This window comes from Lynx rufus, unplaced genomic scaffold, assembly GCF_022079265.1.
Source record: "Lynx rufus isolate CCGP_SWC_20201006 ecotype Redwood Valley unplaced genomic scaffold, mLynRuf1.p SCAF_18, whole genome shotgun sequence".
Classification (NCBI taxonomy): Eukaryota; Metazoa; Chordata; class Mammalia; order Carnivora; family Felidae; genus Lynx; species Lynx rufus.
In genome coordinates this window covers 3549940-3576273 of record NW_025814832.1, presented here as the reverse complement: position 1 = coordinate 3576273, position 26334 = coordinate 3549940, and the positions used below count along the sequence as shown (strand labels likewise).

At 38.9% G+C, this 26334-nt stretch overlaps 1 protein-coding gene across 2 annotated transcripts in view; it reads left to right on the top strand.

Annotated features, from left to right (window-relative positions):
* The first annotated feature begins 1846 nt into the window (after window positions 1–1846).
* CPD (carboxypeptidase D) overlaps window positions 1847–26334 on the top strand; it is an 81167-nt gene continuing 56679 nt past the window's right edge. For both annotated transcript variants that reach the window (XR_006962274.1, XM_047080678.1), the window contains exons 1-2: window positions 1847–2613; window positions 8573–8820. Coding sequence is in view for 1 of the 2 variants with exons in the window: in XM_047080678.1 (XP_046936634.1) it covers window positions 1877–2613; window positions 8573–8820 (985 nt within the window). In the remaining variant the exon portion in view is untranslated. The remainder of the gene's footprint in view (window positions 2614–8572; window positions 8821–26334) is intronic.

The following is a 26334-nucleotide window of genomic DNA, read 5'->3' as shown; positions in this document are numbered from 1 at the left end:
GCTCACCATGGTCTTCTGGATTAAATGCTTCCCAGAGCCTAGCTTGTGAGGCTATTCGGGTTCTGGTCCTACTTCTCTGGCCTGCATCCTGTCAGGTCACCTCCACACCTGTGAGTGCCTTCAGATCAGTAATCTTGATCTGCATGCAGTCCTCAGAACATGCAGTATTTGCTCTCAAGCCTTGCAGCTTTCTGGGCTTGCTCCTCCTGCTGTCCAGAATTCCTCCTCTCCCTTCCAGCTTCTCTTCTCCTTTTCTCCTCCTCAGGTTGAATGAGATTTCCCTCACCTGAATATCTCTATTGTAGCACTATCACCAACTGTATCCGATCTCTATCTTACCAGCACCTAGCTCTGCCATACAGTAGTTACTCAATAAATATTTGACAAAGGAATGAATTAATTCTTCACTAGTCATATTAGTGTTCAATCATAGTTCAAGAAAGGGCCTTGAAATGCCTGGTTCTGAAAGAAGGAAATACAACACTTATTGCAATTATGTTGTAAGATGAGTAGAATTTCACACTTGATAAAAGAATTGTGAGGTTTTATGTTTCTTCAAGCTAAAGTGACTGAAGCTTATTTAAAAAAAATTTTTTTTTAATGTTTATTTATTTTTGAGACAGAGAGAGACAGAGCATGAATGGGGGAGGGGCAGAGAGAGAGGGAGACACAGAATCAGGAGCAGGCTCCAGGCTCTGAGCCATCAGCCCAGAGCCCAACGCGGGGCTCAAACTCACGAACCGTGAGATCGTGACCTGAGCTGAAGTTGGACGCTCAACCGACTGAGCCACCCAGGTGCCCCTGAAGCTTATTTTAAAGACCAGTTTAAAAGGCCCTTTCTCTAAACGATAAAAACCGTATTATTTGCCAGCTTTGACAAAACCTTAAGGAGTTCAGGAATTATACTCACCAAGCGTTTCCAGAAATGTCATACCTGCTGCTTTGAAAATGTCATTCTAAGGCCACGGTTAAACAAATAACTTGTTCAGGAATAAGTGTGAGAGGTGAGAAAGTGAACTATGAAATGAAATCTCCCTACAGAGGGCTGAGACCAGCACACACAAGAATTAGTGGCAGCGAAATAGCCTGGAGTGACACCAAAAGACAAAATATACATTATACATTATTACACATTAACACAAAGAGAGCCTACTACCTAGCAGATTTCCATTAAACATAAAGGAGACACCTCCTGTCAACACAGAAACTAAAAACTGGAACGGACTGCTTTGTGAGGTGAGCTTCAAGTGTCCCACTGTCTTCAACAGCTTACAGAGCACCGGGCTCAAGCCAAGGCAGGGCGGCTCCGGTGGAAAGCGTGCAGGGTGGAAAGAGCTAAGGCGTCCTTCGGCTCTTACAAGGTTGATTCTTTCGAACCTTTTGATTTTTTTTTTTTTTTTTTTGAGTCCTTTGATTCTTTGGAACCTTTTGATTCTTTCGATTCTCGGTTCTAAGCGTTAAAGCGCAGCGGGAGATAGCTGCAACAAAGATGGGAAAGGAACTAATAAGAGTACTCAGAGAAAAGCGGGTGAGAATTTAAGGGGTAAGCCATAAAGGAGAGATCGGACGAATAGAGGAAAAGCGGAGTAAACGCAGAAGAGGAAACGCGGAGGAGGGAAAGCGAGCGAGAGGAATCTTAGTGAAGGAAGAGAGCGACCAAACTCGTCCGGGACGAGAGGAAGGCACGCCCAGAGGGGGATCTGGGGCTTTAAGGAAAACCCCGCCCGCTGCGTGACGCCACAGAAAGCCCGTCCACGATTGGCTGCGGCCGGAGGGCGGGAGGGGGTTGCTAGGCGCGGAGGGGATCCGGCGGGCCCCCGCCTCCCGGAGCCCGGAGCTGCGGGAGCGGAGCCGGGGTTAGCGGCGCTGCTGGAAGATGGCGAGCGGCTGGGACGCGCGGCCGCCCTGGCGGCCGGGGCGCCTCCCGCTTCTGCTGTGCCTGCTCCTGCTGCTGCTGCGGAACCCGGCCCGGGCAGCGCACATCAAGAAGGCGGAGGCGACGACAACGACGACCAGCGCGGGCGCCGAGGCGGACGAGGGCCAGTTCGACCGCTACTACCACGAAGAGGAGCTGGGCTCGGCGCTGAGGGAGGCGGCGGCCGCGGGGCCCCCGGGCCTGGCGCGCCTCTTCAGCATCGGCAACTCGGTGGAGGGCCGGCCTCTGTGGGTGCTGCGCCTCACCGCCGGCCTGGGGCCGCCGCCTCCTGACGGCGAAACGGGGCCCGACGCGGCGGGGCCGCTCCTGCCGGGCCGGCCGCAGGTGAAGCTGGTGGGCAATATGCACGGCGACGAGACCGTGTCGCGCCAGGTGCTGATCTACCTAGCCCGCGAGCTGGCGGCTGGCTACCGCCGCGGAGACCCGCGCATCGTCCGCCTGCTCAACACCACCGACGTGTACGTGCTGCCCAGCCTCAACCCCGACGGCTTTGAGCGCGCCCACGAGGGCGACTGCGGCCTCAGCGACAGTGGCCCTCCCGGGGCCAGCGGTCGCGACAACAGTCGCGGTCGTGACCTCAACCGCAGCTTTCCCGACCAGTTCAGCACCGGCGAGCCTCCTGCCCTGGATGAAGTGCCAGAGGTGCGCGCCCTCATGGACTGGATCCGCAGGAACAAGTGAGTGTCGTGAACCTTCTCCTCCCACCCCCATCCACGTGGGCCTCCACGGGCAGGGGCTGGGGCGGGCATTCAGTAGACACTCAAACAGTGCTTGCAGTCCTAAGGGACCGGGGTAGTGAAGGTGGAGAGCGACACGCCGTAACCTGGACAGGGCCCAGGCCGCTTAGCCTCTTATCCCGCTAATAGTCCAAGAAGCGCTGTCTAGAGGCTGTCATTTGTTCAACGCAAAGAGCTCTTTGGCTGGAAGAGAGACTCCTTTCTGACATTCTGGTCCGTGTTGTCACAAGACCATAGAATATGAGCAATAGAAGAGAACTTAAGGATAACTTAGGTCAGCTCACTCATTTTATAGATAAGCTGTCGCTATTGCTGTTACTGCTGTGGGCACCCTGCTAAGTAAGCTCTTTCCCTGGGCTGCATGATCTCACTTTATGTTGGCCACAACCTCATGCAATAGACATCATTAAAATCCCTGTTTTGCATATAGAGGAAATTGAGGGTCAGATTGGTTAAGTAATTTCTATGGTGGGAAGTGTAGCTGGGACTTAGATTCTTTGACTCTTTGTCGGTGCTTTTAACAGCTATAGAGGGAGACTGTAGCCCAATAATGATAAATGACACTCCCTGGGTCTTCTTGGTTATTTGACAGAAACTGGTCCTCTTCCAGTCTTTACCTCTGACTCAGCTAGGGAGCATATGGCTATGGCTGGAGAACTTGCACAGAGCTGGTATCTTCATCTGTGAGCTGCTTCATTTTAGACTCTCTGGAAGGTTTTTGATGCCCTTCGCACACTATTAGTGGGCCAGAGCTGAATGGCTAATTGTCACATTTAATACATACCATAAGTGTTATTAAGCACTATGTGGGATGTAAAAAATTAAAAGCATGGGGACCTCAAGAAAATAGTGTGTAACAAGAGAATATTATAAATACATATGAGGTGTGTTTATATACCCAGTTAAACTTTACAGGAATTGTTCCTACTGGCAAAATGTGTGTGGGCTGCAATAATAAGGATCCTCTGTGGAAGAGGTAGAACTTGAACTGCGTCTTGAGAGATGAGTAGGATTTTCAGCAAAAAGGAGGAGGGGAGGAATAAAAGGAGAGAGAACTTACTCCAGATGGAATAATGTCTGGAGTGAGCATGTACTTCTTCCCTTTTCAAGCATCAGCTTTGCCAGCATATCCCCATTTTTGTGTCTTTCATAAGGCTTGTGAATAAACAGTTACTTGCCGTCTTGATTTGAAGATTTCTAAGTGACAGATACAATAAAGGTAATAATGAACAGAGAAGTTTCTCTGTGGGAATCCTCGCTTCTATAAGATTTCAGTACGTATAGCAGACCTAGAAAATTCATAGGCATTATGACAATCCTACTTTTTTTTTTTTTATCTTCCACCTTTGACTTTACTCCTCCTTTTGAGCTCCCTTGTAGATATTTAACTTCACATATATTCTGGGAAGATTTTTTTTTTTCTTTTAAAGATAACCATGTCATGATCTCTGAACATTTACCTAAGAAACATGACTTTAATATATATATCTTGTTGTCAGAAGCAGGGGTGGCTGAGGCTTTTCTGAGATGATATATCAAATGCGTTGTTTGCATTGCTTAAATGAAAACGCCCCGTCATGACCCTTGCAGATATGATATGAATTCCATGATGAGATTTTTCTCTTCAGTGTTAGTTCTGCGGTGGGTGACCAGAAATGAAAATGAGCTTTGCCTTGGTGCAAGTCACCTTGAGGCTATACCAGAAGCTTTAAACTTTAAAATGTGGAGCCAGAAATTTGCTCCCTGGTTAACTTTTTCATATTACAGTATTTAACAGTTATAAGTTGTGGTTTGGGCTGGTTAGTTCAATGATTGGAGCTTGTGACGATTTTGAGTTCATCTGTGTTTGTTGGTATTATGCAGAAAGTCATTTTGTTCTGTGGCTATGGACTGTCCTGATCGTACCCAACCAGGTTTCAAACACATAACTCTCATCAGAAGGGAAAGTAGGTGACTACCTACATAGGGTGTACATGAAAAGTACATCCATCCATCTTCAGCTTTCAAATATCAACTCAAATGCATACTCTTTAATGATAAATTAATAATAAAGGACACAGATATGTGAATAAAATGAAAAACACAAGCACACACACAATTTGAGATGATGCTTAGAGTTAGCTTTATGAATTGGAAAATTAAGAACTGAACACATTAGTCTGTATGGGAAAATTACCTTTTTCAGTGTATTTTCTGAAATCATTTGAGTAATTTTTTTAAAGTTTATTTATTTTGAGAGAGAGAGAGAGAGAGTGTGCTAGCACAGGGGGAGGGGCAGAGAGAAAGGGAAAGAGAATCCCAAGCTGGTTCTGTGCTGTCAGCACAGAGCAGAGCCTTATGCAGGGCTCCATCCCAGGAACTGTGCGATCATGACCTGAGCTGAAATCAAGAGTCAGATGCTCACCTGACTGAGCCACACAGGCGCCCTGAGTAACTTCTTGATATGCTACTCACCTAGCTATATTAGAAATAGATTTTTGTTGCTATTTTGGATATGTAAGAATTTAACACTTATTTCCGTCTGCTTAAGAAAGTGAATTTTCTTTGTTTCACTTTATACTTCATCCAATAGGTATTTTTGTATTATTGGTAATTGACACATATACTTAGGAAAATATACAAGGTTTTAACCCCATTATTAAAATAAAGATTTTATAGTTTTCTTCACCCCCATTTTTGAAAGCACACTAGGCTTCTTTAATTAAATATACCTGCTTAGACTTATATAGGAGATTAGCATATAAATGATTATTTGGTATGTTTGTGAAAAGCATTATCATATTGCTGGGGGTGGGTACAGTTTACTTTTGAGGAGCTTGTATTATATGTACAGTTTCCTGAATCCTGAGAATTTAGTTTATCAGACTCAAGTCCTCTTAATTTTTAAAAGTTATAGGGTTATCCGGAAAGCATAACAGAGTTAACTTAGAGATTAACTTTTAAATATCTATAGATTCTCGTTTATAATATTTATATTTAGCAGCTACTTTAAATCTTATGCAAGAAATAATATATGATACTAAAGTCAAGTATGAAAAACACTTAAATGATTTGAATGGAGCCATAAAATACCTTTCAAATAAATTGGATTGACATGTAAAGTTGGTTTGATAAAGACTAAAAGCGGTAAATTTCTAGCTACTGTAATAGGTATCACTTTGTCTTGAAATCCTTATAAGAGTAGCATTCATACTTTTAAGACTACGTAAGTAAAATAAGGAAGATCTAATAAGTGAATTTTATCGCTCAAGTAGATTGCAAACATTTTGTTCTACAAGTATTTGGTTAGGCCTTTTTTTTTTTTTAACGTTTATTTATTTTTGAGACAGAGAGAGAGCATGAATGGGGGAGGGTCAGAGAGAGAGGGAGACACAGAATCTGAAACAGGCTCCAGGCTCTGAGCTGTCAGCACAGAGCCCGACGCGGGGCTTGAACTCACGGACCATGAGATCATGACCTGAGCCAAAGTCGGCCGCTTAACCGACTGAGCCACCCAGGCGCCCCATGGTTAGGCCATTTTAATATTTCTGAAAAACATTGCAAAAAAAATGCCAAACAGTGAAAACTGCATTTAATAGAGAATCTTGGACTTTAAATTTTTTTTAATGTTTATTTATTTTTGAGAGAGAGAGAGAGAGAGTCAGAACACAAGCAGGGGAGGGACAGAGAGAGAGGGAGACACAGAATCTGAAGCAGGCTCCAGGCTCTGAGCTGTCAGTACAGAGCCCGACGCAGGACTGGAACTCACAAACTGTGAGATCATGACCTGAGCCGAAGTTGGACACCCAACTGACTGAACCACCCAGGTGCCCCAAGAATCTTGGATTTTAAAGTTTTAATTGAAAAACATACAATTAAAACAACATGCTTCACTTATTTCGAATATGCAGTTATCCATTTTATTTTACTAGAATATGAATGCCATGAGGGCATTTTTATGTTTGTTCACTGATGTATTCCCTAGGGCCTAGAACGTTTGGCACATAGTTGACACTTAAAATTTGTTGCTGAATGGATTGCCTGTACTAGGCTAGGCTTCTTGTAACTCTCCCAAAATCAGAGGGGGAGAGAAAAGCACTTAAATTATTTAAGGCATACGTATCAGAAAGTAAATTGATAATACCTTAGCAGTGGGTGCCAGATGGGTAGAATGGAATTAGAATGTTAGAATATATACTTAGGTTTTGTTTCTATATCATTCTGTCACCCAAGGGCTAGCATTGGTAGTGGGGAATAAAATGAAAGCCTGAAGGCAGTGATTCCCTAGTCACTAGGATGTTAGATAGTTCCAAAGGAATGAACATTTGTTGAGCAGAGGATATAAAGCTGTTGTGCTGGAAGGTGTTGTATGTGTGTTAATTCTTATAACAATCCTGGGAAGCAGGTAGCATTAATCCGCATTTTACAGATGAGAGAGAAACTGGGGTTCAATGAGTTTAGAGGCAGTAACTTCTGATCCTATTTTGTTGCTGGGTAGTGACAAGTCTGGGAGACTGAATGTTCTCCCCCATATTTGCCTGGCTCCAGAGCTTGTGCTATTGCTGCTACTCCAAATGGCATCCTCTGGTGTCTGGAAGGTTGCTAATAATAATTATATTAGTTTTTAACTAGTCTCTTTTCATAGTCTATTCTAGTATTTAATCACTGTTTTCATTGGCTAAGTTCTGTCTTCTGATGACCAGATTCTGTGTTACCAGTAATTTTCACTTTTTGATATTCTCTGGGATGGTATTGATGATACTTAAAATAACCTTTCAAATTAGACATATGATAGATCTGATTTTCTTTGAAGCAATGAAATGTTATATATAGAACTTCTGTAGGTCAGTTCATTTCAGCCACAAAAAGGCAGAAGCAAGAAAATCCAGTTTAGAGGGCCAAGAGGAGAGTGTTTAATCTGTACTCACAGTAATAGTTTAAACTGTTACATGAGAGACAGATGTATAAATAGGACTTGAGCATGTTTTTGCCTCTAGCTTTCACCATAAAAGGAGTTCTTCAGTATTTCAGTATCTATAAATTTCACCAAATTATAAATTGGTTCGCTTAGAAGTAGAAACATAAAAAAAAAAATGTTTCTTTTATGGGAGCAGCCCTGTCTGCATGTCAGTTTATTTTTTAGTGGGCCAATCAGAAACATTGGGCTTAGAGCTGCTTCTATGGTGACGCAATGGAGGACTAATCTTTTATGTGCTATATTGTTTTTCTCTGAAAGCAGCTCACTGTATCAGGTTCTCCCCACCCCCAGTCTTCTCAACTGTGGCTTCTCTTTTGAAAATGTGAATTTAGTATTCAGTATATTGTGAAACTGGAGTGAGGCAAAACACATCCTGTTTTAAATTAGACTTCCTACCTGAAACATTTTTGGATAGTAAATATAAAAAATCATGAAAGTTACTAACGTAACTCATGTATTCAACAAGTATTTATTTATACAAGCCATGTTTTCTACAATGTTAACATGTTACAAAATACAAGTCTTAGGTTGAACTACATGAAATTGCCACTTTGTAGCTCAAAAAGTGACTGAATACTTGGAAGTTCATATTGTTCAACCTAACGCCAAATTTGAATTCCCTGAATAAGATGTCTTCTGAAACGTTAATTTATACTGTGATTCAGCTAATTTTTTAATGGTGGGAAAATTCTTTAAAGTTGATTGAGGTGAAGTTGAATTACAAAAACCATTGGACTGAAATTTGTTAAATTGATGATGCTTTCTTTCATTTTCTTTTTTGGTTGTTCTGCTTGTAATAGCTGATAGAGTTGTCTTCTGGGTCTCTAAGAGAGATACCTGAATTCATTTATGAAAGATGTAGAATTTTTAAATACATGGCATTTTCTGTGCCTTTTTTTTTTTTTTTTTTTTTGGTGATACATGATTTGGTTGTTTTCAAAGGTTTGTGCTTTCTGGAAATCTGCATGGTGGCTCTGTGGTAGCAAGCTATCCTTTTGATGATTCTCCAGAACATAAGGCCACTGGAATCTATAGCAAAACCTCAGATGATGAAGTCTTTAAATACTTGGCAAAAGCCTACGCATCAAACCATCCCATAATGAAAACTGGTGCACCTCATTGTCCAGGAGATGAAGACGAAACTTTCAAAGATGGGATCACAAACGGCGCACACTGGTATGACGTGGAAGGTATGGAAAGGCCTGAATTTGCTATCTTTTCCCCCTTGTTCATTTAGCTTTCTTCCTTCCTCTTTCTTTTCTTTTGTTTTTAAATTAAGTAAGCTCTACGCCCAACATGGGGCTTGAACTCATGACCCCTTGAGATCAAGAGTGGCATGCTGGGGGCGCCTGGGTGGCGCAGTCGGTTAAGCGTCCGACTTCAGCCAGGTCACGATCTCGCGGTCCGGGAGTTCGAGCCCCGCGTCAGGCTCTGGGCTGATGGCTCAGAGCCTGGAGCCTGTTTCCGATTCTGTGTCTCCCTCTCTCTCTGTCCCTCCCCCGTTCATGCTCTGTCTCTCTCTGTCCCAAAAATGAATAAACGTTGAAAAAAAAAAAAAAAAGTGGCATGCTGTACCAACTGAGCCAGCCAGGTACCCCTCATTTAGCTTTCTTATGTATACTCTGAGTGGAAAAGAGGAAAATTCGAAGAATTCTAATTTTTAAAAATCTCCTTTTTCTATTTTGAAATTTTTAATCCCCAGTAACATTGAAACACTGCAATGAAAGCCTGTATATCCTTCATTTAAATTCCCCATCTGTTATCTTACCCTAAATGCTCCACCTCTCCCGTCCTTTCCTCCCACACATTCCCTTTTGCCAAACCATCCAAAAATAGGTGGCAGATTCCTTAATACTTCACCTGTAAGTACCTCAGCATGTATTTTCCAAGCACAGAAACAGTATTGTGTACAACCATATTATCATTACTGTAACTGAGAAATCAATAGTAATTCAGGGGGCGCCTGGGTAGCTCAGTTGGTTGAGTGTCCGACTTCGGCTCAGGTCATGATCTCATGGTTTGTGGGTTTGAGCCCCACATCAGGCTCTGCGCTGACAACTCAGAGCCTGGAGCCTGCGTCAGATTCTGTTTCTCTCGCTCTTTGCCCTTCCCCCACTCATACTCTCTCAAAAATAAACATTAAAAACTTTTTTTTTAAAGACAGTAATTCAGTACTACCATCCTATATTCTGTCCATAAGTCAAATTTCCTTTATTATTCCCCACGTATCCTATATAGCTCCTTTGCTTCCAGATCAGATCAGATCCAGTCAAGGTTCAAGCATTGCATTTGGCTCTTGTGTTTTTATAGTTTCCCCAATTTAGAACTGTTGTATCAATACTCTCTTTTCTTAATGATGGTGAATCCTTTGAAGAGTTCAGGCTTTTCAGGTTCTTGTACTATAGAACATCCCATATTGTAGATCTGGTGAAATTTTCCAGCAAGACTATTATATAGATCACATCACATCAGGATGCACATAAAGTGTGTGTGTGCCATGTGGCCATGGTGGACATCTTAGTTAATGGAATGACTACCAGTTCTCTCCATTTTTAGATAAGGGCACATTTTCCTTTTATATTTTAATCTGTGAGGTGACCGTGGACTTTTTACAAAAAAATTTTTTAATGTTTATTTTTGAGAGAGAGAGAGACAGAATCCGAAGCAGGCTCCAGCCTCTGAGCTGTCAGCACAGAGCCTGATGCAGGGCTCAAAGTCACAAACCACAAGATCGTGACCTCAGATGAAATCAGACATCTAACTGACTGAGCCACCTAGGCGCCCCAATCGTAGAATGTTTTTTTAATTGTGGTTGAACACACACACATATATATAACATAAAATTTGTTAGTTGAACCATATTTAAGTATAGAATTAAGTGGCATTAATTACATTCACAGTGTTGCACAACCATGTCCCCACTGCCTACTTACAAAACTTTTTCATCACCCCAAACAAACTTGGTAACTGTTAAGTCATAATTCTCCATTGCCTTCTAATCTCCTATCTCTGTGAATTTGCCTATTCTAGATATTTCATATAACTGGAATCATATAATGTTGTCCTGCATCTGGCTTATTTCATTTAATATGATGATTTCAAGGTTCATCCATTTTGTAGCATGTATCAAAACTTCATTCTTTTTTTATGACGGAGAAATATTCCATTGTATGTATATACCCCATTTCATTTATTCATCTATTTTTTCAAGTTTATTTGTTTATTTTGAGAGAGAGGAAGAGAGCGTGAGCAGGGTAGGGGCAGAGAGAGAATCCCAAGCAGACTTAGTGCTGTCAGCGTGGAGCCTGACGTGGGGCTCAATCTCATGAACAGTGAGATCATGACCTGAGCCAAAACCAAGAGTTGGACCCCTAACCAACTGAGCCACCCAGGTGCCCCTCCATTCATCTATTGATGGACACTGGATTGTTTTCACCTTTTAGCTATTGTGAATAATGCTGCTGTGGATGCTGGTGTACAAGTATCTGTTTAAGTCCTTGTTTTCAAATCTTTTGGATGTGTACTCAAGAATGGAATTGTTGGGTCATATAGTAATTTTCTGTTGAGCTTTAAGGAACCACCAAATTGTTTACCACAGTGGCTGTACCATTTTCCATTCCCACCAGTAATATACAAGGGTTCTTATTTTCCATGGAATATTATTTTTAAAAGAGTTGTTAAAGTAAGCTTGTTTACCTTCTTTTTAAATGTTATGTAAACAGCTGTTGTGCTTTTTAAACTTTTTGTGTCCTTTGAATAATAACTTTTTTGTTTTTATAAACTCTTAGATTAATTAAGACTAAACAGAAGGAAGAAGTTAACTCATGGAAATGTCATGTGTAAAAACATTTTCTCCTCTTAGAATCTGCACATGGTAAAATGCCTTGTTAGCTCTTCCTTACTTTTTTATTGGCCACTAGTCACATTATAAAGTGTCTTATGATATTTCTTTTAATGTGCCTTTATTTAAAACTTTGTATTATTCTTTGACTTTTTATGTCAAGCAGTGTTTACCCAAATTGGGTCCTAAGTTTGAGGACTTGATACTTTCTAGAGTGTTTTGATTCCCCTACAATTTCTACCAATGTTTCTTGTGTGTAACAAACATCCATAAAGAGGTTTAAAATAATTAGAAGCCATTTCTGCCTGTAACAACTACAGGTGATTTGAAAACCATTTAAATTTTTTTATAGATAAGGGACATAGTTTGATGTTTAATCCCATTTCAATCTTCAGCAAACATATTTAATAAAGCCTGTTCAGGAACTGGGGGTATTAAGATGTAGTCCAGTTGCTTCATTAATTTGAGATATTATTTAAAATAATGTGCTAAAAATAATTTACTTTTCTTTTTTGGAGAAAATCATAAATGATTAGAAAATAATTTCTAGTCGATGATTGAGGATGGTAAATCTGTGTTATACTATTAAAAAAACAAGGGTGCTGCCTTCACAGTAAGTAAGATTATTTGGAGAAACCAGATATGAGATTTTCCTGATCCTTCAAACATCTGAAGAAGCTAAACTTTGCTGCTGCCATTATTATTGTTTTTATGAATATCAACTTTCCTCCTTCTCTAGCTGGATGGTCAGACATATTTTCTATTATTTCTACAAAAACTAGCATATCTTTCTTCCTACTCCAGTAATACTGAGCAGTTTTGGGAGTTTCAACAGGGCAGATTAATTTTGTTTATCTTCCACAGGACTGCAGTGAGTAAGATGTTGTGAAACCTTGTGACTAGGCATATATTCAGACCCGGATGTCCTGGAGTAATTTTACTGATGCCTTATGATGTGTTTAGAAATTCTAGCCCGAGGAGGTATACGCTTTTACGGCTAAAAGTGAATATATTGATCTATTCCAATCCTTTTGCTTTATAGGAAATCAAGACCCCAGAGAGGAAATAACTTGTACGATATCATTTATTCTTTTAGCAAATATTTACTGAGCCTCTGCCACATCCCATATACTGTATTAGGTGATGGGAGCAAAACAGGAACAATTTCTGCTCTCAAGATCAGGCAGTGTAGTAGAAGTATGAGGTATGGGGTCATCTGGCCCCACCACCTTCACCTTGGTTGCGGGGCTTGACTCAGCAGGTCTAGCTGACTAAGGGGGTGGGCCTTGCTTCTCTCAACATGTCTCTTAAACCTGAAGGATCCCTCTAGGGAATGACTATCCTAATAAGGCCTCTGAATGAATAGTCATACTCTGCTGCTAAAGCCTTGTTATTGTGAGAGCCTAAGCTGAACTTATTCATGGAACAGGCTTACTTTTTTTTTTTTTAACCACAGTGTGCTGATTTGTATGCCTTTTGTCTACCGTTCTTATTTTCTTTCTAAACAGTTAAGAAGACATACAAATCATCTGATGGTTTAATATGTTTATTCCAAAGCAAACTGATGAAACTGAATTGTAGTTCTAGGTCAACTTCTAAGACTTGACTTCTTTCAACTTATAAAATTTTTAAGAGGGCATGTAACCCCAGACCACCTATAATTGAAATTATATGATCAAAAGCCACCCTTTGATGTAGCTTTTAGAAATTTACTTGGGCAGAATGCTGTTACATTTCATTTTCTTGCCGATAGAAGAACTCTAGAAGGCAGAGTAGTATAGTGGCTAAGGGTGGAGCTTTGGAATCCTGGTGCCTTGAGTTTGAATTCCAGCTCTACTATTGACTAGCCACATACGAGTGTGTGTGTGTGTGTGTGTGTGTGTGTGTGTGTGAGAGAGAGAGAGAGAGAGAGAGAGAGAGAAGAGAGATCTTGGACAAGTTAAGTAATTTCTCTAAGCCTCATTTCCCGCATATATAAAATGAGGATAAATACTATCTGCCTCATAGTATTATGAGGCCCAAGTGAGAATGTATGTAAAGCACTGAGCCTAGCAGCTGGCACAATGGCTAACTTCTCTCTGGTAGAATTTAAACTTCATGAGGGCAGGACTTGATTTTTTCAGTTTTCTATTTCTAGCTCATAGAACTATGCCTGGTCTATAAGGGAAAAAATAAGCCTTTTTTGAATTTTGAATAAGTGAATTCTCAGCACCTGAAAAATGAGTACACAGTTATTTAAAATCTTAGATGATCTTTAGATGAGATAATCTTACAAAAATTTATAAAACTGTTCCTCCTAGTTTCGTTCCCACTCTGAGAAAATAAGCTTGTCTTACTGGTAGATCCGAGATCTGTATTTTTCAGACTTGGTTTTTTTTTTTTTTTTTTTTTTGTGACCTACAATGTAAAATACCTTTCAGTCATTTAAATACATTCCATATATGTATAAAATTGAAACATTTCATGAAACAATAGTTAACTTTGTGGCGTATTCTGGTATTGTTGTTTTCCAGTCTCTACCAGCTCATTAAACAAAAAAATGCTTATCTGAACCTACTTCTGTATTTCACAATCCACAAATGGGTCATGGCCTATAGTTTAAAAATGCATTGTTTTTGGTCACTCTATGGTAAAGTTGATTTATTTGCAAATTCTAAGTAGGAACAAAACACCTTATAAATTGCATGAGGTAACTTACTGTTTAGGCTTTTTATTTTGCCCTGTCTTATTTATATGTCAGCCATTTCCAGTGAGGACTAAGCCATACATGTTTATCTGAAATGACTTACTTTTAGATTGTTTTCTGTGTTATTTGAATGAGTGCTGAGATAGGAAATTGGTCAGAAATATTGTCAGGCCTGCGTGTGTTCATGTGAGTCTATGCATTCTATGATTAATTAAGCCAGCTGCCAGAGGCTTTATACTTACGTCTTTTTGAACCACTATTAACTTGGGACTGAGTCTTTTCAAACTGGTAATCATGAATTTTTTTCTCCTCTGGAAGAAGAAAATGTTGTGTGGATTTATCAAACTTTTTTCTTTCTCCTTTTATACTTTATTTCAGACTTTTTTCCCCTTCTCCTTTTATGGGCAGAGAGTTATGAAATGTGACCAGATAGCATATAACATAAGAAATTCAGTTTTTTTGTGAGTATAAACATCTTTGATCATGTGGACAAGTATTCTTTGCATAAAGGGGAGGTCAGACTGAGCAGCACTGATGTACTCTAAATATTGAGGTACATTTGGCTTGAAGTAGATTGCTGGTGGAAAGGGAAAAACGTGGGAAAAACAATTACCAAATTGTTTTGAACAGCATGAAAGTTATATTTGCTCCAAAAATGAACTGAAAAGCTTATTCTTTTTTTTTTTTTTTCAATGTTTATTTATTTTTGGGACAGAGAGAGACAGAGCATGAACGGGGGAGGGGCAGAGAGAGAGGGAGACACAGAATCGGAAACAGGCTCCAGGCTCTGAGCCATCAGCCCAGAGCCCGACGCGGGGCTCGAACTCACGGACCGCGAGATCGTGACCTGGCTGAAGTCGGACGCTTAACCAACTGCGCCACCCAGGCGCCCCTGAAAAGCTTATTCTTGAGGAGCATTTTCTGTGTCATTAAACAGGGCATTATGGTAAAAATGTGGAGAGAAGGGAACCCTGGTGCACTGTTGGTGGGAATGTAAATTGGTACAGCCACTGTAGAAAACAGTATGGAGGTTCTTCAAAAAGTTAAAAATAGAAATACCATATAATCCGATAATTCCATTATTGGGTATTTACCCAAAGAAAATAAAAACACTAATTTGGAAAGATACACACATCCCTATGTTTATTGCAGTGGTATTTACAATAGCCAAGAGATGGAAGCAACCTAAGTGTCCATCAATAGACAAATGGATAAGAAAGATGTGGGGTGTGTGTGTGTGTGTGTGTGTGTGTGTATACATATATGTATGTGTATGTATATACACAATGGAATATTACACAGCCATTAGAAAAGGATGCATTTGTGCCATTTGAGACAACATGGGTGGACCTAGAGGGTATTATGCTCAGGGAAATAAGGCAGACTGAGAAAGACAAATACCATAAGTAGAATCTAAACAAACGAATGAATAACTAAACAAATAGCTGAATCAAATCTATAAATACAGAGAACAAACTGATGGTTATCAGAGGGGAGGAGGGTGAGACTTGAACAAAGTGGGTGAAGTGAATGGCCATACAGGCTTCCAGTTATAGAATGAAAAAGTCATAGGAATAAAACGCACAGCATAAGAAATACAGTCAATGATGTCATAATGGAGATGTATCGGGATAGATGGTAGCTGCACTTGTGGTGAGCACAGCATAATGTATAAACTTGCCAAATCACTGTGTTGTACACCTGAAACTAATATAACATTTTGTGTCAACTATACTCAAATAAATACACAAAAAGCAAAACAAAAAGGAAAACCCAGGGCATTATGGGTTAATCATATGACACCAGAAAATCAGAATCTGTTTGAAACAAAAAAAGAATCAAATAGACAGTGTAAAACTGAAAAAAATGCAATATCTGATATTACGAATAGACAAATTCATAAATATAGTAGATTTTAAACATGTTTCTCTCCGTATTTGTTGGGTCACAAAGACAAAAATATCAGTAAGGACACAGTGGATTTAAATAACATAAATAAATCAACCTGACCTAATGAACATGTACAGAATACTGTCCTCACATCTAATTTTCATGCAGAGTCTTTACTAATCTGAAGTGTAGAGGACAGGTAATTTACCACGAGTTACACTTATGGAAGATGTGTCTGGTTCTATTAGCGCTCATATTACTTTGTTTTTAAAATTATGTATTACAGGGGCGCCTGGGTGGCGCAGTCGGTTAAGCGTCCGACTTCAGCCAGGTCACGATCTCGTGGTCCGTGAGTTCGAGCCCCGCGTCGGACTCTGGGCTGGTGGCTCAGAGCCTGGAGCCTGTTTCCGATTCTGTGTCTCCCTCTCTCTCTGCCCCTCCCCCGTTCATGCTCTGTCTCTCTCTGTCCCAAAAATAAATAAACGTTGAAAAAAAAATTAAAAAAAAAATAAAACGAAAAAAAAATAAAAATAAAATAAAATTATGTATTACAAGCAAAGTAGCAAACCTACAAAAACCTAAAGCGTTCTTACACCTTTGCTTATTTCACATTTTAATATCAAGTCTAAACTTATTGTTATGACACTACAAGTCCCAGAGTCTGACCCAAGCCTACATTTCTGGTCTTCTCTCCTACTTCACACCTGTACTCCTTGTCCTTTCCCTAAAATATGAACTTTTGGCTATTTTCTGGATTGCTTTTCTCCAGTTCCCCTGTAAGTTCCCTGAAACCTCCAGTGTAGTAACCGTCACTCTTGCCTTCCCAGGGTTTTTTTTGTTAATACCATCAATATAATGTTTATCCATTTATGTTGTTAATAGGTTTTTGTGTCTTCTGCTAGAGTGTGAATTATTTGATAATAAGGACAGTGTGGTACCATTTATTTGGAGTTATCTTTATACAAAATGTATTGTCACAGAAAGAGTGCTAGAGGAAGAGAGACTAGGGAGGTTTTTACGGTTATTTGGAGCAAGGTCTTTCTGGGAGATAAGGGCTCTAGCTAGAGGGATTCTGTGGGAGTGAAAAGGGAGGATGAATATAAGAAACTACAAAAAAAATTACAGGATTGACCATCAGTTAGACGGTAGAACAGAGTGTCCAGAAGAAGGACTCAAATATATAACTTGGAGGTTTTTAGCCTGGAAAAATAAGAATGATAATGAAAATGGGAAAACTAATTGGAGGAGTGGAGTGTGTGTGTGTGTGTGTGTGTGTGTGTGTGTGTGTGTGTGTGTTCTCTCTAGGTAGGGAGAGGAGTGTAGATTGGGGATGGTACTTGATGTTACAAGTACCCAATGGGCAGTTGGGAAATAGGCTCTGGAGCTTGGGAGAGAAATCAAGATGATAAAGAGATTTAGGACCTTTGAGATGTTGAAAGCATATGCGGTATATATGATTTTTGAAAATTGAATTGATATTGTTTCCTGGCATAATTTAATTGCTTAGAGCTGGAGCCAGAAATTCAACTAGAACATATATATATATATATATATATATATATATATATATATATATATAACATATATATATATATAACAGAATGCATATATAAATGAGCAGATGGGTGGGTTTTTATTTTCTTGTTTTGTTTTGTTTTGGTTTTGTTTTTACCTCCAAAGTGAATGCACTTCTGGTTTTGCACTGAGATGTTTTCTTTAAGTAATGCTGGAAGTTCAGATATTACTTCTCAGTCCATCGTTCATGCTTTAAGAATACTATTGATTGTCAAATGTGCATTAGTAAATGTGCTTTTGGTCTTACCTGATCTTGTACACTAAGGAGTTGATTGGACCTCTTCCTTTTTTTCTCATTCTCTTTTAATCTGAGTGCTGCCTGATTTAAAAGGAAAGCAAAAAGGTAAAACTGTTCTCAAACAGAATATTTGCTTCTACCTGAGTCAGGGGTTTGCTTTAGTAAATTGAAATATAGCCTGATATAAAATCTGACCTTTAGGAGCTGTGCAGTTGTGTATTTTGTAATGTGGCAATAGACTTACGTGAAGGTTGAGAATCAAACATTAATCACTACTTCAGGATTTGGTCCCTAAATCTTCAGGTCTGATGTTTAGAAATTAGATGTGCTTTTTCTTCTTTTTTCTAATTAAATCAGACAGTAGAGGATGGGAAAATACCTTAAAAAAAGAAGGAAAATGCAGTTCAAAAGATGTGTGGGAGATCCTGTTGACCAACTGAAACAAAACTGAAAACAGATGCAGGACTGTGTAATTTAGTTTAACTTTGTAGAACCATATCATTAGCAAATATATATTCAGTGGGAGTGGTGAAGGAAATAGATTTTCATAGATAAAGTTGCTGAGAATACAAAGACTAAGTTCAGTTACGATTTGGTCAAAGTGAGGGAAATTGTTTTCAAGAGCAACCTCTGTTTTTTCCACTCATTTGACTCAGATGTTCCACTTAAAATTTTTTAGGAGCCCTGTGCTCATTAGCTTTTAAAAATATCTCAGGGAGTGCAAGATTATCACTTAATAAGTCACTATCTATAAAGAAATTATTCACGGATGTCAAAGTTGTGAGAACTTCTCACTATCCTTTGAAGTAGTTTTATTAAAGAAATAATAGCGCCAAATTTAAAAATAGAGTAGAAATTGCCTATCTCTGTTCCTACACTCTAAAATGCTCATCCTAATAAAAAAATACATTGCAGTTGTTTTCTGTGAATGATTTATAGGGTTCTTGTATGATACAGTTTGATAGTTTGTAGTTTGGCCTACTAAGGCAAGTTAAAAAAAAAAATCTTGGTATGTTTAAGTCTTAACACTGAAGCATTGATTGTATTTTTTCTATTGACTTTCTGCTTATGACATAAGAGTGAGTCATTCATGAGTGTCCCGTTTTTGAATGAAGAGTTGAATGTCTTTAAGTACCTCTCCTCCCCCAACAGAACTAGATCTCTCTGTAGTGAGAACAGTAATAGGGACTGGTTCCTTGGTAAAGATGAATTGAGTGTCTTAAAGCATATGAAAGTTTGTTGTTAGACAAATGAAGGAGGTTAATGGGTATGAGTTGATCGTTCTATCAGAACATTTAGCTACCTGTTAACAATAAGTAGTGATCACAATTTGTATTACTGGACATATTTCTAATGGTTACACTTTTAGGCTTGTTTTTTGATACAAGTAAAGGAATGAGAGCATTATAGGGTTTATGGTTCATTGCATTCAGTTTTTTCTGAGCATAGAAAGCTCTGGATTAGTAAGTAAGGATTTTTTTTTTTTAAGTTTTCAAAACTTTATTTAATCTCTGTACCCAACACTGGTCTTGAACTCATGACTCCAAGATCAAGAGGTACACAATCTTCTGACTAAGCCAGCCAGATGCCTGGGTAGGTAGGTTTAAAAGCAAACTTTATACCATTTTTCTTTCTTTGCCATTTCTCCTTATGAGTAGAGGAAGTAATCTAAATCAGTGGTTTTCACACTGAGGTATGTGTGGGGAGAAGGAAGAGACCTGTTTGTTTTGATAACTTTAAAGGAAATAAATTTTCCAGGCCTTCCATACCTACTCTTTACTAGAAAAATTGAAAGAGATGCTTGCTGTGGGGGTTCAATCACATATCCTCTTCTCCCTCTTGATTGAACATAGGCATACTTTTCTACCCATGTGAAGCACACTGTGGTATGTTTTGGGTTTTGTTTTGTTTTGTTTTTTAATGTTTATCTATACCTGAGAAAGAGACAGTGCCTGAGCTGGGATGGGGCAAAGAGAGACAGAGACAGAATCCAAAGCAGGTTCCAGGCTCTGAGCTGTCAGCACAGAGCCTAAGGCAGGGCTCAAACTCATTAGCTGTGAGATCATGACCTGGGCCGAAGTCTGTCACTCCACCAACTGAACCACCCAGGCACCCCACACTATGGTATGTTGACTCAGTTTTACAAACTTCTAGGGCACCAAAACAAAAGTGACTTTTGGTGATTACTTTGATGGTATTATAAAAGCATCAATCCAGGGATGCCTGGGTGGCCCAATCGGTTGAGCGTCCAACTTCAGCTCAGGTCATGATCATGCTGCTCGTGGTTTGAGCCCCTGTGGGGCTCTGTGCTAACAACTTGGAGTCTGGAGCCTGCTTTGGGTTCTGTGTCTCCCTGTCTCTCTCCCCCACCCCTGCTCACGTGCTGTCTCTCTCTTTCTCTCAAAAATAAACATACATACATACATACGTACATATATACATATATACATACATACATACATACATACATACATACATACATAAAGCATCACTCCAAACTTCTTATTAAAAGATATTTTAAGGGGCAGCTGGGTGGCTTAGTCGGTTAAGTGTCTGACTTCTGCTCAAGTCATGATCTCACGGTTTGTGAGTCTGAGCCCTGCATCCAGTTCTGTGCTGACAGTTCAGAGCCTGGAGACTGCTTCAGATTCTGTCTCACTCTCTCTCTGACCCACACCTGCTCACACTCTATTTCTCTCTCTCTCAAAAATAATTAAACATTAAAAAATCTTATTTTTAATAAGAAATTTTTGAAAGATATTTTTAGTAATTATTACCTGTTCCATTTATTGTTTATCAAAATTTATAATTTTGCCTTTGTGATGAGTTTTATGCCAGTAGTTATTGTAATAATTGAATCTAGAAGACAAAAATTAATACTTAGTACATTTAAGTCATTGAAAATTAAGGAGGGGCGCCTGGGTGGTTCAGTTGGTTGAGCATCCAGCTTCGGCTCAGGTCATGATTATGTGGCTCTTGGGTTCAAGCCCCATGTCGGGCTCTGTGCTGACAGCTCAGAGCCTGGAGCCTGCTTCAGATTCTGTGTCTTCCTCTCTCTCTGCCCCTAACCTGCTCAAGCTCTGTCTGTCTCTCTCTCAAAAATAAATAAACATTAAAAAAAAATTTTAAGGAAAATTTAAATACACATACATACATATTTATAGACTGAAGTGTTATAGGATGATCGGTGAAAGACTTTGAACCATGCAAGTATATCATGCTCAAATAATCTATGGATGAAGTGGAATGGAAATAAAAGCTCAAATAGAAAAAGGGAAGATGTAAAATTCCCAATGTTAAAGAAATGTTCACACAATTTTTTAAAAGGGATTCCAGGAATTAAATCTATATTTTTATTTATTTGGATACAGTGTAAAAGTTTTATTTAAAAATATAAAAATTTAGGGGCACCTGGGTAGCTCAGTCGATTAAGTATCTGACTTCAGCTCAGGTCACGATCTCGCAGTTTGTGAGTTTGAGCCCCACATCGGGCTCTGTGCTGTCAGCACAGAGCCTGGAGCCTGCTTTGGATTCTGTGTCTCCCTCTCTTTCTGCCCCTCCCGTGCTCATACTGTCTCTCTCTCTCTCTCTCTCTCTCTCTCTCTCTCTCTCAAAAATAAATAAGCATTAAAAAATACTTTAAAAATATAAAAATATATGCTATCCAGGAAATTACATTGTTTGCAACTATTTGAACCTACGATGAAAACTTTTATTTTTTTTTAATTTTTTTAAATGTTTATTTTTAAGAGGTGGAGGAGGGGCAGAGAGAGGGAGACACAGAATCCGAAGTAGGCTCCAGGCTCTGAGCTGTCAGCACAGAGCCCCATGCAGAGCTGGAACTCATGAACTGTGAGATCATGACCTGAACTGAAGTTGGATGCTTAACCAACTGAGCCACCCAGTGCACCCCAAGATGAAAACTTTTAGATATCAACTTAAAAATATGTGAAGTGTGGGGTACCTGGGTGACTCAAATGGTTGAACAGCTGACTTTGGCACAGGTCATGATCTCATGGTTCATGGGTTCAAGCCCTGCATCAGGCTCTGCGCTGACAGTGTCCTCTCTGTGCCCTCCCCCCACTTGCGCTTTCTCTCTCTCTCAAAATTAAACTTTAAAAAATGTTTTAAAAATATGTGAAGTGTTGTATGATTTTTCCAAATTATTTTGTTTTGAGTAAACAAGTTTGAAGGGTTTAGATAGCCCCCTGAGAGACGAATGGATAATAGAGGCTTGCTTATTTATGATTGTTAATAAGTTGGACAAAAAACAGATCCTTTATACTATTAGTATGGTGCTTTATTGCTTTGAGGCATGCCAATAATGAATGTTCTACTCCCCAAATTAAAATTTTTTTTGACTGGATAAAGATATTGTTCTGAAGTCTGATATTTAATCCTTTAGTCTATGTTGAGCCACATGACATCCACTTAAAAAAAAAAAAAGCACATGTATTACTGAATCTGGAAGTAGCTGCAGCTGTCAGTAACATCAGGCTTAATCTCCAGATGAATGGCTGTTCTCTATTACAGGGAACTCTAGCTTTGTATAGGTAGGTTTTTGTTGAGGAAAAGATCAAGATGACAGGATCTGAACCAGCTACTCAGTAAAGATTACTCATTATATAGAGTCTTTGACATTTAGTGTTGGAAAAATAAATGTTAAGTTTAACACAGATAACAAATAATGCTTATTTGTGGCATCTTGCAAAAAAATTCTTAAGTTATTCATAATTCAGTTGATATCTTAATTTGCTTCCAGTTTTTTGATGATTAAAATAATTTTTTTAATGTTTATTTATATTTGAGAGAGAGAGAGAATGTGAGCGCAAGTGGGGGAGGAGCAGAGAGAGCCAGAGACAGAATCTGATGCAGGCTCCAGGTTCTGAGCTGTCAGCACAGAGCCCAACATGGGGCTGAAACTCACTAGCCGTGAGATCATGCCCTGAGCCAAAGTTGGACACTTAGTCGACTGAGCCACCCAGTCACCCTTAAAGAAATAATTTCTAAACTGAAATTCGAAATTGGTGAATAAAAACTTTCTGATATTCTAAAGATGGGAGAGATTTATCTGGGTTTTTTTTGTCTTGCAAGTAAAAGTTACTTTGCTACTATTCACATTGGAGGGCTCCTATGAGTTTAGAAATAGGTAGATTCAGTAGATATCACAACTCATAAGTTGTTTTCTGAGAATAGTTTATTATAGACTCAAAGAAAATGTGCTTTTGTAAGATTTCGTCAAGAAAAGGATATTCTGTATATAGCTTTCTATTACTGATTTCTATGTAATTCCATCATGTCAAAGAATACACCTGGTATGATTTCAGTTCTTTTACATTTGTTAAGTTTGTTTTACAACCCAGGATATTGTCTGTCTTGATGAATGTTCCATTTCTACTTGAAAAGAGTGTTTATGCTGCTGTTGTTGGGTGGGATATGCTATAAATGTCATTTAGATTTTGTTGGTGATGGAGTTGAATTGTAATGTTGTCTTGGTCAAGTGACCCTTTTATCATTATGTGATATCCCTCTTTATCCCTGGCACTTTTTCTTGTTCTAAAGTCTAGTTTATCTGATATTAATAAAGCCCTTCCATTTTCCCATCTGATTTGTGTTTGCATAGCATATCTTTTTCCATTCTTTTACTTTTAACTTGCTTATACCATTATATTTAAAGTGAGTTTCTTATGGACAGCATGTTAATTGGCTCTTGTTTAATCATTTGACAATTTGCCTTTTAGCTAGTGTGTTTATACCATTTACATTGGATATAATTGTTGATATGTTTGGATTTAAGCCTAGTTTTAAAATTATTTTTCTGTTTATCCCTTTTTTATTTTTTAATTCTGCTTCCTCTTTCCTGCCTTCTGTGGGATTCTTTGAGTGTTTAGTATTTTATCTATTGTGTGGTTTTTGTTTTGTTTTTTTACTATAGCTCCTTTGTATTGTTTGTTTTGGTAGTTGCTCTAGGATTACAATTTACAGCTTAACTTTTCACAGTTCTACCTAGGATTGGTATTTTGCCACGTCAGGAGGAATGCATAGATCTTACCACCGCATCTTTACCCTCCCCCACTTTATATTGTAGTTGTCATATGTATTATGTGTATATACATTGAAAACGCCACCAGACAATGTTATGATTTTTTTCTTTCAACTGTTGTACATAAAGAACTTAAGAGAAAAAAATAGTTTATTTTATTTACCCAGATATTTACCATTTGTGTTGTTCTTTCATCCTGGAAATCCCAAGTTTCTCTCTGGTATCATTTCTTTTTAGCCTGAAGAACTTTCTTTAACGTTTCTTTTTTTCTTTTTTCTTTTATTTAAATGCTTATTTATTTTTGAGAGAGAGAGAGAGAAAGATACAGAGTGTGAACAGGGAGGGGCAGAGAGAGAGGGAGACACAGAATCCGAAGCAGGCTCCAGGCTCTGAGCTGTTGGCACAGAACCCGATGCCCGGCTTGAAGTCACAAACTGTGAGATCATGACCTGAGCCAAGGTCGGAGGCTTAACCGACTGAACCACCCAGGCCCCCATGCATTTTCCTGGTTCTCTGAATGTCAAATAATGTTGGGGTATAGGCTCGACGTTTTGGATCTTACATTATGAAATCTGAACCTTGTTTAAATTTTATTTTAAAAAATGATGATTTCTTTGTTTGTTTTAGCAGTGAGTGACCCAGTTGCATTCAGTTGTACGTTTTGACTTGCCTCCTGTGGGCTGTGATTGAATGTCAATTTTCAAAGCCTTTGTGGTTCTGTTCAGATCTATTCTGTGTACTTACCTCCCATGGACCAGGGAAGTGGTCTGTTTTGTAATTCAGTTCTCAGTACCTTTGGTATGCTTTTTAGGGGCATGCCCACTCATGTGCTGTTCAGGATTGACCCCAGGGATTCATAGACAACTTTATGGGATCCCTTTCTTAAGGTCCCTCCTCTATACAGTACTACCAACAGCCCCTAGTTTCTAAGGTCTCCCAGTATAGATGATAAATAAAGACATGAAAGGATATGCAGTATCATTCATTGTCAGGGAAATTACAAATTAAAACCACAATGAGATCCCACAGCCCACCTACTAGAATACTTAAAGCGAAAAAGTCTGACCAGTTGCTTGAGCAGTTTGTTAGGTGAGAATGAAGAACAACTGGAACATTCATGCATGGCTGGTAGGAATGTGAAATGGTCAGCCACTCTGGAAAACAGTTTGATAGTTTCTCATAAAGTTAAACTTATATTTGCTGTATGATTCAGCGATGCCACTCCTAGATATTTATCCAAAAAACATGCAATTATATGCCCACAGTAAGGTCTATACACAACTCTTCATAATAAGCAAAAACTGAAAACAACTCAAATACCCATCATGTGAATGGATAAACAAATTGTACTACATCCTTGCAGTGGAATACATAGTATAATAAAAAGGAGAATTTACATATGCAACAATATAAATGATTCTCAAAGGCATTGTGCTGAGTGAAAGAAGTCTGATACAAAAGGCTTTACATTATATGATTTCATTTATATGACATTCTGGAGAAGACAAAAATATAGGCAAAGAAATTAGATTGGTGCTGAGAGAAGGGAACTTTCTGGGATGATACAAATGTTCTGTATCTTAATTGTGGTGGAGTATACAGTTACATGAATGTGTACATTCATATGCTTAATGAATGTACACATTCATGTAACTGTATACTTAAAAGGGATGAATTTTCCAGTATATAAACCATACCTCAATAAACCTAACTTAAAAAAAAAAAAACTGTAAAGGAGCTTGTTGATTAGAGAGATTGTCAAAATTGTTTTGAATCAGTTAACTTGTACTTGAGTATAGAGGAACTGAGAAACTCTGTATGTTTCAAAGAGTAGAATTTAAAGTATCATGCAAAAAGATTTGTCTCCATATGCTGTTCTATAGCCTTTTTTTTTGTTATTACATGGTAAATATCATTCCCATAAATGTGTGTCTGCCACACCTTAACTGGTAGCATAGTAGCCCATTTTATATGATAATTTATAAACTGATCCACCACTTTTGAGTATTCACGTTGTTTCCAGTGTTATTCTCCTTCAATTTGTTTATTTTTATTTTTATTTTCTTTTTCAGTTTATTTGTTTTGAGACAGAGAGATAGAGCATAAGCAGGGGAGGGGCAGAGAGAGAGAAGGAGAGAGAGAATCTCAAGCAAGCTCTGCTCTGTCAGCACAGAGCCCAACACAGGGCTTGAACTCACAAAGTGTGAGATTGTGACCTGAGCCAAAATCAAGAGTTGGATGCTTAACTGACGGAGCCACCCGGATGCCCCTCTCCTTCAGTTTAAACACTACAGTCCTCATTCCCCATAGCAATTATCTTGGAATAAATTCCTGGAAAAGACATTTCTGTGTTAAGGTTGTGCCTTTTTTGAAGATTCTATACACATAATTATTCATTTGTTACCCAGGAATGTTCTATACTCCCTTTATT